Source organism: Hyla sarda, chromosome 9, assembly GCF_029499605.1.
Source record: "Hyla sarda isolate aHylSar1 chromosome 9, aHylSar1.hap1, whole genome shotgun sequence".
In the NCBI taxonomy this organism is placed as follows: Eukaryota; Metazoa; Chordata; class Amphibia; order Anura; family Hylidae; genus Hyla; species Hyla sarda.
Window position 1 is genome coordinate 1,310,665 of NC_079197.1, and position 15,843 is coordinate 1,326,507.

General features: G+C 47.6%; 1 protein-coding gene across 1 annotated transcript in view; it reads right to left on the minus strand.

Moving 5' to 3' along the window:
• Positions 1 to 15,843, minus strand: part of LOC130291412 (uncharacterized) — a 122,841-nt gene that overhangs the window by 16,918 nt on the left and 90,080 nt on the right. The window contains exons 2-3 of the mRNA XM_056540125.1: positions 9,193 to 9,478; positions 8,614 to 9,104 (exon numbers count right to left, since the gene is read on the minus strand). Of these exons, the coding sequence (XP_056396100.1) occupies positions 8,614 to 9,104; positions 9,193 to 9,478 (777 nt within the window). The remainder of the gene's footprint in view (positions 1 to 8,613; positions 9,105 to 9,192; positions 9,479 to 15,843) is intronic.

The window sequence follows — 15,843 nt, forward strand, 5'->3', positions numbered from 1 at the left end:
GTTGTGTTGGTACACTGTGTGTTGTGTTGGTATACTGTGTGTTGTGTTGGTACACTGTGTGTTGTGTTGGTACACTGTGGGTTGTGTTGGTATACTGTGTGTTGTGTTGGTACACTGTGTGTTGTGTTGGTATACTGTGTGTTGTGTTGGTATACTGTGTGTTGTGTTGGTACACTGTGTGTTGCGTTGGTATACTGTGTGTTGTGTTGGTATACTGTGTGTTGTGTTGGTATACTGTGTGTTGTGTTGGTACACTGTGTGTTGTGTTGGTACACTGTGTGTTGTGTTGGTACACTGTGTGTTGTGTTGGTATACTGTGGGTTGTGTTGGTATACTGTGTGTTGTGTTGGTATACTGTGGGTTGTGTTGGTACACTGTGTGTTGTGTTGGTATACTGTGTGTTGTGTTGGTACACTGTGTGTTGTGTTGGTATACTGTGTGTTGTGTTGGTATACTGTGGGTTGTGTTGGTATACTGTGTGTTGTGTTGGTATACTGTGGGTTGTGTTGGTATACTGTGGGTTGTGTTGGTATACTGTGTGTTGTGTTGGTACACTGTGTGTTGTGTTGGTATACTGTGTGTTGTGTTGGTATACTGTGGGTTGTGTTGGTACACTGTGTGTTGTGTTGGTATACTGTGTGTTGTGTTGGTACACTGTGTTGTGTTGGTATACTGTGTGTTGTGTTGGTATACTGTGTGTTGTGTTGGTATACTGTGGGTTGTGTTGATACACTGTGGGTTGTGTTGGTATACTGTGTGTTGTGTTGGTATACTGTGGGTTGTGTTGGTATACTGTGGGTTGTGTTGGTATACTGTGTGTTGTGTTGGTATACTGTGTGTTGTGTTGGTATACTGTGTGTTGTGTTGGTACACTGTGTGTTGTGTTGGTATACTGTGGGTTGTGTTGGTATACTGTGGGTTGTGTTGGTATACTGTGTGTTGTGTTGGTATACTGTGGGTTGTGTTGATACACTGTGGGTTGTGTTGGTATACTGTGTGTTGTGTTGGTATACTGTGGGTTGTGTTGGTATACTGTGGGTTGTGTTGGTATACTGTGTGTTGTGTTGGTATACTGTGTGTTGTGTTGGTATACTGTGTGTTGTGTTGGTACACTGTGTGTTGTGTTGGTATACTGTGGGTTGTGTTGGTATACTGTGGGTTGTGTTGGTATACTGTGTGTTGTGTTGGTATACTGTGTTTTGTGTTGGTATACTGTAGGTTGTGTTGGTATACTGTGGGTTGTGTTGGTATACTGTGTGTTGTGTTGGTATACTGTAGGTTGTGTTGGTACACTGTGTGTTGTGTTGGTATACTGTGTGTTGTGTTGGTATACAGTGGGTTGTGTTGGTATACTGTGGGTTGTGTTGGTATACTGTGTGTTGTGTTGGTATACTGTGGGTTGTGTTGATACACTGTGGGTTGTGTTGGTATACTGTGTGTTGTGTTGGTATACTGTGTGTTGTGTTGGTACACTGTGTGTTGTGTTGGTATACTGTGGGTTGTGTTGGTATACTGTGGGTTGTGTTGGTATACTGTGGGTTGTGTTGGTATACTGTGGGTCGTGTTGATACACTGTGGGTTGTGTTGGTATACTGTGTGTTGTGTTGGTATACTGTGGGTTGTGTTGGTATACTGTGGGTTGTGTTGGTATACTGTGTGTTGTGTTGGTATACTGTGTGTTGTGTTGGTATACTGTGTGTTGTGTTGGTACACTGTGTGTTGTGTTGGTATACTGTGGGTTGTGTTGGTATACTGTGGGTTGTGTTGGTATACTGTGTGTTGTGTTGGTATACTGTGTTTTGTGTTGGTATACTGTAGGTTGTGTTGGTATACTGTGGGTTGTGTTGGTATACTGTGTGTTGTGTTGGTATACTGTAGGTTGTGTTGGTACACTGTGTGTTGTGTTGGTATACTGTGTGTTGTGTTGGTATACAGTGGGTTGTGTTGGTATACTGTGGGTTGTGTTGGTATACTGTGTGTTGTGTTGGTATACTGTAGGTTGTGTTGGTACACTGTGTGTTGTGTTGGTATACTGTGTGTTGTGTTGGTGTACTGTGTGTTGTGTTGGTATACTGGGGGTGTGTGTGTTGGTATACTGTGTGTTGTGTTGGTACACTGTGGGTTGTGTTGGTATACTGTGTGTTGTGTTGGTACACTGTGGGTTGTGTTGGTATACTGTGGGTTGTGTTGGTATACTGGGGGGGTTGTGTTGGTATACTGTGTGTTGTGTTGGTACACTGTTGGTTGTGTTGGTATACTGTGTGTTGTGTTGGTATACTGTGGGTTGTGTTGGTATACTGGGGGGGTTGTGTTGGTATACTGTGTGTTGTGTTGGTATACTGTGGGTTGTGTTGGTATACTGGGGGGGTTGTGTTGGTATACTGTGGGTTGTGTTGGTATACTGTGGGTTGAGTTGGTATACTGTGGGTTGTGTTGGTATACAGTGGGTTGTGTTGGTATACTGGGGGGGTTGTGTTGGTATACTGTGTGTTGTGTTGGTATACTGTGGGTTGTGTTGGTATACTGTGGGTTGTGTTGGTATACTGTGTGTTGTGTTGGTATACTGTGGGTTGTGTTGGTATACTGTGGGTTGTGTTGGTATACTGAGGGTTGTGTTGGTATACTGTGGGTTGTGTTGGTACACTGTGTGTTGTGTTGGTATACTGTGTTTTGTGTTGGTATACTGTAGGTTGTGTTGGTACACTGTGGGTTGTGTTGGTATACTGTGTGTTGTGTTGGTATACTGTGTGTTGTGTTGGTATACTGTGGGTTGTGTTGGTATACTGTGGGTTGTGTTGGTATACTGTGGGTTGTGTTGGTATACTGTGGGTTGTGTTGGTATACTGTGGGTTGTGTTGGTATACTGTGTGTTGTGTTGGTATACTGTAGGTTGTGTTGGTACACTGTGTGTTGTGTTGGTATACTGTGTGTTGTGTTGGTATACAGTGGGTTGTGTTGGTATACTGTGGGTTGTGTTGGTATACTGTGGGTTGTGTTGGTATACTGTGTGTTGTGTTGGTATACTGTAGGTTGTGTTGGTACACTGTGTGTTGTGTTGGTATACTGTGTGTTGTGTTGGTGTACTGTGTGTTGTGTTGGTACACTGTGGGTTGTGTTGGTATACTGTGTGTTGTGTTGGTACACTGTGGGTTGTGTTGGTATACTGTGGGTTGTGTTGGTATACTGGGGGGGTTGTGTTGGTATACTGTGTGTTGTGTTGGTACACTGTGGGTTGTGTTGGTATACTGTGTGTTGTGTTGGTACACTGTGGGTTGTGTTGGTATACTGTGGGTTGTGTTGGTATACTGGGGGGGTTGTGTTGGTATACTGTGTGTTGTGTTGGTACACTGTGGGTTGTGTTGGTATACTGTGTGTTGTGTTGGTATACTGTGGGTTGTGTTGGTATACTGGGGGGGTTGTGTTGGTATACTGTGTGTTGTGTTGGTATATTGTGGGTTGTGTTGGTATACTGGGGGGGTTGTGTTGGTATACTGTGTGTTGTGTTGGTATATTGTGGGTTGTGTTGGTATACTGGGGGGGTTGTGTTGGTATACTGTGGGTTGTGTTGGTATACTGTGGGTTGAGTTGGTATACTGTGGGTTGTGTTAGTATACAGTGGGTTGTGTTGGTATACTGGGGGGGTTGTGTTGGTATACTGTGGGTTGTGTTGGTATACTGTGTGTTGTGTTGGTATACTGTGTGTTGTGTTGGTATACTGTGTGTTGTGTTGGTATACTGTGTGTTGTGTTGGTATACTGTGGGTTGTGTTGGTACACTGTGTGTTGTGTTGGTATACTGTGTGTTGTGTTGGTATAATGTGTGTTGTGTTGGTATACTGTGGGTTGTGTTGGTATACTGTGGGTTGTGTTGGTATACTGTGGGTTGTGTTGGTATACTGTGTGTTGTGTTGGTATACTGTGTGTTGTGTTGGTATACTGTGTGTTGTGTTGGTATACTGTGTGTTGTGTTGGTACACTGTGTGTTGTGTTGGTATACTGTGTGTTGTGTTGGTACACTGTGGGTTGTGTTGGTATACTGTGTGTTGTGTTGGTATACTGTGGGTTGTGTTGGTATACTGTGTGTTGTGTTGGTATACTGTGGGTTGTGTTGGTATACAGTGGGTTGTGTTGGTATACTGTGGGTTGTGTTGGTACACTGTGGGTTGTGTTGGTATACAGTGGGTTGTGTTGGTATACTGTGGGTTGTGTTGGTATACTGTGGGTTGTGTTGGTATACTGGGGGGGTTGTGTTGGTATACTGGGGGGGTTGTGTTGGTATACTGTGGGTTGTGTTGGTATACTGTGGGTTGTGTTGGTACACTGTGGGTTGTGTTGGTATACTGGGGGGGTTGTGTTGGTATACTGGGGGGGTTGTGTTGGTATACTGTGTGTTGTGTTGGTACACTGTGTGTTGTGTTGGTATACTGTGTGTTGTGTTGGTATACTGTGGGTTGTGTTGGTATACTGTGTGTTGTGTTGGTACACTGTGGGTTGTGTTGGTACACTGTGTGTTGTGTTGGTACACTGTGTGTTGTGTTGGTATACTGGGGGTGTGTGTGTTGGTATACTGTGGGTTGTGTTGGTATACTGTGTGTTGTGTTGGTATACTGTGGGTTGTGTTGGTATACTGTGTGTTGTGTTGGTACACTGTGGGTTGTGTTGGTATACTGTGGGTTGTGTTGGTATACTGTGGGTTGTGTTGGTATACTGTGTGTTGTGTTGGTATACTGTGGGTTGTGTTGGTATACTGTGTGTTGTGTTGGTACACTGTGGGTTGTGTTGGTATGCTGTGGGTTGTGTTGGTATACTGTGTGTTGTGTTGGTATACTGTGGGTTGTGTTGGTATACTGTGGGTTGTGTTGGTATACTGTGGGTTGTGTTGGTATACTGTGGGTTGTGTTGGTATACTGTGTGTTGTGTTGGTACACTGTGGGTTGTGTTGGTATGCTGTGGGTTGTGTTGGTACACTGTGTGTTGTGTTGGTATACTGTGGGTTGTGTTGGTATACTATGGGTTGTGTTGGTATACTGTGTGTTGTGTTGGTATACTGTGGGTTGTGTTGGTATACTGTGTGTTGTGTTGGTATACTGTGGGTTGTGTTGGTATACTGTGGGTTGTGTTGGTATACTGTGGGTTGTGTTGGTATACTGTGGGTTGTGTTGGTATACTGGGGGGGTTGTGTTAGTATACTGGGGGGGTTGTGTTGGTATACTGTGGGTTGTGTTGGTATACTGTGGGTTGTGTTGGTACACTGTGTGTTGTGTTGGTATACTGTGTGTTGTGTTGGTACACTGTGGGTTGTGTTGGTATACTGTGGGTTGTGTTGGTATACTGTGTGTTGTGTTGGTATACTGTGTTTTGTGTTGGTATACTGTAGGTTGTGTTGGTATACTGTGGGTTGTGTTGGTATACTGTGTGTTGTGTTGGTATACTGTGGGTTGTGTTGGTATACTGTGGGTTGTGTTGGTATACTGTGGGTTGTGTTGGTATACTGTGTGTTGTGTTGGTACACTGTGTGTTGTGTTGGTATACTGTGGGTTGTGTTGGTATACTGTGGGTTGTGTTGGTATACTGTGTGTTGTGTTGGTATACTGTGGGTTGTGTTGGTATACTGTGTGTTGTGTTGGTATACTGTGGGTTGTGTTGGTATACTGTGGGTTGTGTTGGTATACTGTGTGTTGTGTTGGTATACTGTGTTTTGTGTTGGTATACTGTAGGTTGTGTTGGTATACTGTGGGTTGTGTTGGTATACTGTGTGTTGTGTTGGTATACTGTGGGTTGTGTTGGTATACTGTGGGTTGTGTTGGTATACTGTGGGTTGTGTTGGTATACTGTGTGTTGTGTTGGTACACTGTGTGTTGTGTTGGTATACTGTGGGTTGTGTTGGTATACTGTGGGTTGTGTTGGTATACTGTGTGTTGTGTTGGTATACTGTGGGTTGTGTTGGTATACTGTGTGTTGTGTTGGTATACTGTGGGTTGTGTTGGTATACTGTGTGTTGTGTTGGTATACTGTGGGTTGTGTTGAACGTGTACTTTTCTATATGTGTGTAGATAATGGGAAGTATGTATATTTATTTGCGCGAATTATGTTGCGGTAGTTTGGTATTGTGTCTATGCTTTGTTTTTTTTATATTTTTTCAGATTACAAAATGTCCCATTGTCTGTCAACTGGGAGTTGTAGTTTTGCAACCGCTGGAGGCTCCCTGGTTTGGAACCAACAGTGATCTTTCCCCAGCAGGGTGCCTCCAGCAGTTGCAAAAATACAACTATATGCAGATATGTGCTGACCAAACAATTTTTTTAATAAATTTTTTTTTTTCTACACAGGGACAACTCTGAGATTGAAGTGGAGGATTTGGAATTTGTAAGTTTATTTTTACCTCTTGCCGCAAATGGACGTGAATGTAGGTTCATTGCCTGCTCCCGAGGTATGACGCATGCTCAGCAGGCGGGCGCACATCATACCCAGTGGGTCCCGGTTACTATAAGCAACCTGGACCTACAGCTAATGCCGGACATCGCCCATCGCCCTGATATTCGGCATTATTCCTTTATACGTCGCAATCAAAGTTGATTGCGGCATCTAAAATAGTTTAATTTAGTTCCAAGCTAGCGCAGTGGGCTGATCGGGACTGTGGCGTCGAAACCGCGGCATCCCGATCAGCTGACAGGACGGACTCTTACCTCTTTCCTCCCCGTCCAATCGCAGATTCACTGCTCCGTGCCTGAGATCCAGGCAGGAGCAGTTGTGCGCCGGTAACACTGATCAATGCTATGCTATGATATCGCATTGATCTGTGACTGCAATCAAGGTATTGCATGTTATATTCTCCTATGGAGGCTATAACCCCCTTCCATAATAAAAGTTTGAATCCCACCTTTTTTTCCATAAAAAAATAAAATGTTGAAATAAAAATAAATCTATACATATGTGGTGTAGCCACGTGCTTAATTGTGAAATAAATTACAAGGTCCAAAATAGCGTGTTTTGGGACACTTTTTATACCATATAATTAGTAAAAAAAACATTGAAAAGTCCAGGAGAATGTTGTAGAAAGCAGAGCACGCTGGTAGCGAAAAATAGTTCAGATCACGGCGCAAAATATGAGCCCTCCAAAATCCCCTAATGTGGAAATATTAAAGAAGTTATTGGGAGGACACATTTTAAACGAATACATTCTTGTCCATGTAGTTAGAATTGTTTTTCTTTATTATTTAAATAAAATTAAACCAATGTGAGGAGGAAAATAAAGCAAAGTGCAAAAATGAAAAATTGCCAAAGAGGGAAGGAATTAACCCCTTTCTGCTCATGGGCGTATGTGTATGTCCAAGCACCCGCACGTTCGCCTGCAGTGACCAATGCATACGTCCCCGCAATATCCTGAGATCACCCTCAGGACCCAGCTGTCAATCACATTCGGGTACCCACCACAGCTGCCTCGGCCATGATTGCCACCGGTCCCAGCAGGATTAACCCCATAGATGCTGCGATCAATCCTAAGCACGGGATCTATGGTATTGACAGGGGGAGCGCGCTCACTCTATGGTGTAGGGCAAGAAATAAAGAAAGTTAAGAATGTCTGACCTTTACACACACAAAAAAAATTATAATAATAATAATTAATTTGAGTTTTCAGTTCAGTAACAAATTGATTCTCACCCCAATTTAATTATTATTCAAAACATGTTGGTTTTTATTGACACTTTTATTTTTTTGGTTATTGCAGGACCAAGAACCATCTCAGCAGTCCTAATATATGGAACTGCAGCAGCCGCCACCCCAGCAGCAGCCGCCGCCACCCCAGCAGCAGCCGCCCCCACCCCAGCAGCAGATCCTCCACCACCCCAGCAGCAGATCCTCCACCACCCCAGCAGCAAATGCCGCCGCCACCCCAGCAGCAGATCCTCCACCACCCCAGCAGCAGCCGCCCCCACCCCAGCAGCAGCCACCGCCACCCCAGCAGCAGATCCTCCACCACCCCAGCAGCAGATCCTCCACCACCCCAGCAGCAGATCCTCCACCACCCCAGCAGCAGATCCTCCACCACCCCAGCAGCAGATCCTCCACCACCCCAGCAGCAGCCGCCGCCACCCCAGCAGCAGATCCTCCACCACCCCAGCAGCAGATCCTCCACCACCCCAGCAGCAGATCCTCCACCACCCCAGCAGCAGCCGCCGCCACCCCAGCAGCAGATCCTCCACCACCCCAGCAGCAGATCCTCCACCACCCCAGCAGCAGATCCTCCACCACCCCAGCGGCAGATCCTCCACCACCCCAGCAGCAGATCCTCCACCACCCCAGCAGCAAATGCCGCCGCCACCCCAGCAGCAGATCCTCCACCACCCCAGCAGCAGCCGCCCCCACCCCAGCAGCAGCCGCCGCCACCCCAGCAGCAGATCCTCCACCACCCCAGCAGCAGATCCTCCACCACCCCAGCAGCAGATCCTCCACCACCCCAGCAGCAGATCCTCCACCACCCCAGCAGCAGCCGCCGCCACCCCAGCAGCAGATCCTCCACCACCCCAGCAGCAGATCCTCCACCACCCCAGCAGCAGATCCTCCACCACCCCAGCAGCAGATCCTCCACCACCCCAGCAGCAGCCGCCGCCACCCCGGTAGCAGCCGCCGCCACCCCAGCAGCAGCCGGCACAGGTCCGTCTGTTCAGGAAAGGACCTTGCTTCAGGAAGTCCAAAGTCCCCGACATACAGACTCCTCCCTATTGCAGAGTTCTTGAAGCCCCTGGAGTCGTTTGTGCGGCCATAGGAGCCAAAGTCCACTGCAACAAACTTGTAGTTGGCGTCCGCCATGGCCGTCCGGATGATTGATAATAATTTTTTTATAGTTGTATAGTCGGTGTTACGTGACTTTTGGATGCGGATGTGCTTTCCGTCCACAGCTTCAAGGCAGTTTGGAGACTGAGCGCGCTCCCAGAAGCTGTCTGCAACACAAATCCAGTCTCTAGGTGAAGGCTGTGGGAGATAGTCCTCCTGGAGGTAGCCCCATAAAGCTTTGCAGGTATCCCGCACTATGTACGAAATGGTGGACTTCCCCAAGGGAACTGGGAGTGTAGGGAAGCGAAGCTTTCTCCAGTGGCCAAGAACCTGCAAATGAATGAAAAAAAATAATTAGGGTGAACTGCAAAATATTTCTTTTGCAAATAACAATGAAACTGTTAAAGAAAGTACCTACCTTAGGGTGACTATCAGCCGCTCCTCTGGAGAAACACTTCGGCGACATATAGTATCCTGGCGATGAATCCGCGACGACACGCTGGAGAAGCTCATTGAAGCCGGCCAACAAAAGGCGGAAATAACTGCAGAGTGTATCTGGATGATGGCGCAGTTCTTCAAAGAGCGTGGCGTACACCCCAGGGGTCGACCGGATTGATGTGATAGGATGGATACAGAAACACCGTCGCTGTCGCGCCTCTTCCTGACGTTTCTGCCGCTGGACCCTCCTTAGCAGGACATCGAATCTGAAATAAAGATGAGCAGGACACATTTTCAGTTCAGGGAATGCGCAGCAGCAGAACATCCGCCATATACTCTCCTCCTCAGAATTCCTCTGCACTTTCATCCCTGTTATACCCTTTCCTAGGTTTGGGAAAAGGGGGAGGAGTTAAAACATGGGAAAAAAAAGTTACTCAAGGGTTAAAAAAACACGGACAAAAACTAAATTAAAAAACGGATCAAAACGATGATTTAGATCCGTTTTTTTCATTCAAAAACGGAAGTGGTCATCCATTTATACCCGTTTGACCATCCGTTTGTATCCATTTTTTTTAATCCATTTTTATTTTTTAATGGGAGTAGAACGGAACGGGGACAGGCGGTCCTGTGAACGCACCCTAACCTGTAGCTCTCCAGCTATTGAAAAACTACAACTCCCAGCATGCCCGGAGAGCCGGGAAAATCTAATGATCAGAGGGACTTGTTCTGAGGAAGAGGAGGAGCAGTCAGGAAACTGCATCCGAATACAACACTGGTGTCCAACCAACATGTCTAAACCCACAAAACATGTCCTGGTCAGATGGATCCAGATCTCTATAGAGAAACATGTCTTGGTCAGATGGATCCATATCTCTATAGAGAAACATGGCCTGGTCAGATGGATCCAGATCTCTATAGAGAAACATGGCCTGGTCAGATGGATCCAGATCTCTATAGAGAAACATGACCTGGTCAGATGGATCCAGATCTCTATAGAGAAACATGGCCTGGTCAGATGGATCCAGATCTCTATAGAGAAACATGTCCTGGTCAGATGGATCCAGATCTCTATAGAGAAACATGGCCTGGTCAGATGGATCCGGATCTCTATAGAGAAACATGGCCTGGTCAGATGGATCCAGATCTATAGAGAAACATGTCCTGGTCAGATGGGTCCAGATCTCTATGGAGAAACATGTCCTGGTCAGATGGATCCAGATCTCTATAGAGAAACATGTCCTGGTCAGATGGATCCAGATCTCTATAGAGAAACATGTCCTGGTCAGATGGATCCAGATCTCTATAGAGAAACATGTCCTGGTCAGATGGATCCAGATCTCTATAGAGAAACATGACCTGGTCAGATGGATCCAGATCTCTATAGAGAAACATGGCCTGGTCAGATGGATCCAGATCTCTATAGAGAAACATGTCCTGGTCAGATGGATCCAGATCTCTATAGAGAAACATGGCCTGGTCAGATGGATCCAGATCTCTATAGAGATACACGTCCTGGTCAGATGGATCCAGATCTCTATAGAGAAACATGACCTGGTCAGATGGATCCAGATCTCTATAGAGATACACGTCCTGGTCAGATGGATCCAGATCTCTATAGAGAAACATGTCCTGGTCAGATGGATCCAGATCTCTATAGAGAAACATGACCTGGTCAGATGGATCCAGATCTCTATAGAGAAACATGTCCTGGTCAGATGGATCCAGATCTCTATAGAGAAACATGACCTGGTCAGATATATCCTGATCTCTATAGAGAAACATGTCCTGGTCAGATGGATCCAGATCTCTATAGAGAAACATGTCCTGGTCAGATGCATCCAGATCTCTATAGAGAAACATGTCCTGGTCAGATGGATCCAGATCTTTATAGAGAAACATGTCCTGGTCAGATGGATCCAGATCTCTATAGAGAAACATGTCCTGGTCAGATGGATCCAGATCTCTATAGAGAAACATGTCCTGGTCAGATGGATCCAGATCTCTATATAGAAACATGGCCTGGTCAGATGGATTCAGATCTTTATAGAGAAACATGGCCTGGTCAGATGGATCCAGATCTTTATAGAGAAACATGACCTGGTCAGATGGATCCAGATCTCTATAGAGAAACATGGCCTGGTCAGATGGATTCAGATCTTTATAGAGAAACATGTCCTGGTCAGATGGATCCAGATCTCTATATAGAAACATGGCCTGGTCAGATGGATCCAGATCTCTATAGAGAAACATGGCCTGGTCAGATGGATCCAGATCTTTATAGAGAAACATGACCTGGTCAGATGGATCCAGATCTCTATAGAGAAACATGTCCTGGTCAGACAAATCCAGATCTCTATAGAGAAACATGGCCTGGTCAGATGGATCCAGATCTCTATAGAGAAACATGTTCTGGTCAGATGGATCCAGATCTCTATGGAGAAACATGGCCTGGTCAGATGGATCCAGATCTCTGTAGAGAAACATGGCCTGGTCAGATGGGTCCAGATCTCTATAGAGAAACATGGCCTGGTCAGATGGATCCAGATCTCTATAGAGAAACATGACCTGGTCAGATGGATCCACATCTCTATAGAGAAACATGTCCTGGTCAGATGGATCCAGATCTCTATAGAGAAACATGTCCAGGTCAGATGAATCCAGATCTCTATAGAGAAACATGACCTGGTCAGATGGATCCAGATCTCTATAGAGAAACATGACCTGGTCAGATGCATCCAGATCTCTATAGAGAAACATGTCCTGGTCAGATGGATCCAGATCTATATAGAGAAACATGTCCTGGTCAGATGGATCCAGATCTCTATAGAGAAACATGGCCTGGTCAGATGGATCCAGATCTCTATAGAGAAACATGTCCTGGTCAGATGGATCCAGATCTCTATAGAGAAACATGTCCTGGTCAGATGGATCCACATCTCTATAGAGAAACATGGCCTGGTCAGATGGATCCAGATCTCTATAGAGAAACATGGCCTGGTCAGATGGATCCAGATCTCCCCCTGTCAGGTGTGAACAGTTCTGGTCAGTGGAGGAGATGTAATGGTGGACGGAATGTGTGAGGGTGTGTATAATATGGGCTCAGCTGGTGTATATATATCCGATCTGTATCTCTTGTGGGTCTTCAGCTTCGTATTGTGGTTTTTGTTTCTTTATAAATGAATCTTGATGTATGAAGCTCCGGGCAGACAGTGCTGCAGGTTATCCCCCCCCCCCCCCTCCGAGAGCAGTCATCCCCCCCCTGAGAGTAGTTATCCCCCCCTGAGAGCAGTCACCCCCCCCTGAGAGCAGTCATCCCCCCTGAGAGCAGTCATCCCCCCTGAGAGCAGTCACCCCCCCTGAGAGCAGTCACCCCCTCCCTGAGAGCAGTCATCCACCCCTGAGAGCAGTCATCCCCCCCTGAGAGCAGTAATCCCCCCCCCTGAGAGCAGTCATCCCCCCCTGAGAGCAGTCATCCCCCCCTGAGAGCAGTCATCCCCCCCCCCTGAGAGCAGTCATCCCCCCCCTGAGAGCAGTCATCCCCCCTGAGAGCAGTCATCCCCCCCTGAGAGCAGTCATCCCCCCCTGAGAGCAGTTATCCCCCCCCCTGAGAGCAGTCATCCCCCCCCTGAGAGCTGTCATCCCCCCTGAGAGCAGTCATCCCCCCCTGAGAGCAGTCATCCCCCCTGAGAGCAGTCATCACCCCCTGAGAGCAGTCATCACCCCCCTGAGAGCAGTCATCACCCCCCTGAGAGCAGTCATCACCCCCCTGAGAGCAGTCATCCCCCCCCTGAGAGCAGTCATCACCCCCCTGAGAGCAGTCATCCCCCCCCTGAGAGCAGTCACCCCCCCCCCCTTGAATGGTAACCCCCGCCGTTTAGAGTGGTTAACCCCTGTGTAAGCAGTGACTCCCCTCCTCAGAGCAGTGATCCCCAACAACCCCCCCCCCCACCATAAGCAGGGATCCCTCTGTGAGCCTTGATCCCCCCATGAGCAGTGACCTCCCCCCCTACAATAGGTAGAGTTGTTGCTTACACCAGGGCTATGTGCGACTCTGTCTTCCTTCCCCCCTGTGCACCCACATCAGGTTCCCAGAACACAATGAGCCGCTCTGTAATCTGTCAAATGAGGGATTGTAATTAACATGGAGCAGAAAGTGTAATAAAGTGTGCAGGCGGGGGAGGGGCAGGTGAGAGCGCAGCGCCATAAAATCCGTCTTATATCTTATTATAGCCGCCTCCCTGTTCACTTCTCCACCTGCCGATATAATAAGAAATAGCGCGCTTACTGCATTGTGGACTTAGTTGTTATTTCTGATTAAACATCCTCATATAAGGCCGGTGCCACGCTGAGGACAGAGCCACGCTGCATGTGGACTGATGGAAGCAAGATGCTATATTATCTGCAAAATTGGGCAATTATCGACCATTATTGGCCTAATGGAGCCAGAGACCCTCTAGGGCAGTGTTTCCCACCAAGGAGCCTCCAGCTGTTGCAAAACCACAACTGCCAGCATGCCCTTATACTTTGCGGTGCTGCTGTTCTCCTCCCCCTTATACTTTGCGGTGCTGCTGTTCTCCTCGCCCTTATACTTTGCGGTGCTGCTGTTCTCCTCCCCCTTATACTTTGCGGTGCTGCTGTTCTCCTCCCCCTTATACTTTGCGGTGCTGCTGTTCTCCTCGCCCTTATACTTTGCAGTGCTGCTGTTCTCCTCGCCCTTATACTTTGCGGTGCTGCTGTTCTCCTCGCCCTTATACTTTGCGGTGCTGCTGTTCTCCTCGCCCTTATACTTTGCAGTGCTGCTGTTCTCCTCACCCTTATACTTTGCGGTGCTGCTGTTCTCCTCGCCCTTATACTTTGCGGTGCTGCTGTTCTCCTACCCCTTATACTTTGCGGTGCTGCTGTTCTCCTCCCCCTTATACTTTGCGGTGCTGCTGTTCTCCTCCCCCTTATACTTTGCGGTGCTGCTGTTCTCCTCCCCCTTATACTTTGCAGTGCTGCTGTTCTCCTCCCCCTTATACTTTGCGGTGCTGCTGTTCTCCTCGCCCTTATACTTTGTGGTGCTGCTGTTCTCCTCACCCTTATACTTTGCGGTGCTGCTGTTCTCCTCGCCCTTATACTTTGCGGTGCTGCTGTTCTCCTCGCCCTTATACTTTGCGGTGCTGCTGTTCTCCTCCCCCTTATACTTTGCGGTGCTGCTGTTCTCCTCGCCCTTATACTTTGCAGTGCTGCTGTTCTCCTCACCCTTATACTTTGCGGTGCTGCTGTTCTCCTCGCCCTTATACTTTGCGGTGCTGCTGTTCTCCTCCCCCTTATACTTTGCGGTACTGCTGTTCTCCTCGCCCTTATACTTTGCGGTGCTGCTGTTCTCCTCCCCCTTATACTTTGCGGTGCTGCTGTTCTCCTCCCCCTTATACTTTGCGGTGCTGCTGTTCTCCTCGCCCTTATACTTTGCGGTGCTGCTGTTCTCCTCGCCCTTATACTTTGCGGTGCTGCTGTTCTCCTCCCCCTTATACTTTGCGGTGCTGCTGTTCTCCTCCCCCTTATACTTTGCGGTGCTGCTGTTCTCCTCGCCCTTATACTTTGCGGTGCTGCTGTTCTCCTCCCCCTTATACTTTGCGGTGCTGCTGTTCTCCTCCCCCTTATACTTTGCGGTGCTGCTGTTCTCCTCCCCTTATACTTTGCGGTGCTGCTGTTCTCCTCCCCTTATACTTCGCAGTGCTGCTGTTCTCCTCCCCCTTATACTTTGCAGTGCTGCACAATGTGATGTAATGTGATGTAATCTGGGTGGCAGGTAGTACAGGTACAGTGCATATATAGACATTACTAAGAAGGGAAAATATTGTAAATATTGTGATTGCAGGAGACGTCTCTGTAATTCCTGGACAATGTCTGAGCCCCTGAGGGAATGAAGAGAGACCCGGGCTGAGAGCTGCAGCAGGAGAGGAGGCTCTAATGTTCTTCTAGTGCAGATCTGTACGCTGAGCCTTTAAGTGCTGAACGTCCATGTTTTATTTAGTGAGGAGAAAATTAGTGGAAAGACAGAAAGAAAGAATAAAAGACGGAATAAGTCTTAACACTTTCCCTTCTGCAAATCGCTCAGTAGAGACGTAAAATCCGCAGCATTATTTAGAGGACAGAGGGGGCGCCGCAGAGAGTAATGCAAGGGGCAGAAAACGGCGCGCGCCCTAAATTAACTTCAGTGATTGTTCTATAAGTGCTGGCGGTTTATTACCTAGATATATAAGGATCCGGCCCCAGCGGACCCCCTACTCCTCCAGACATATAAGGATCCGGCCCCAGCGGACCCCCTACTCCTCCAGATATATAAGGATCCGGCCCCAGCAGACCCCCTACTCCTCCAGATATATAAGGATCCGGCCCCAGCGGACCCCCTACTCCTCCAGATATATAAGGATCCGGCCCCAGCGGACCCCCTACTCCTCCAGATATATAAGGATCTGGACCCAGCGGACCCCCTACTCCTCCAGATATATAAGGATCTGGACCCAGCGGACCCCCTACTCCTCCAGATATATAAGGATCCGGCCCCAGCGGACCCCCTACTCCTCCAGATATATAAGGATCCGGACCCAGCGGACCCCCTACTCCTCCAGATATATAAGGATCCGGA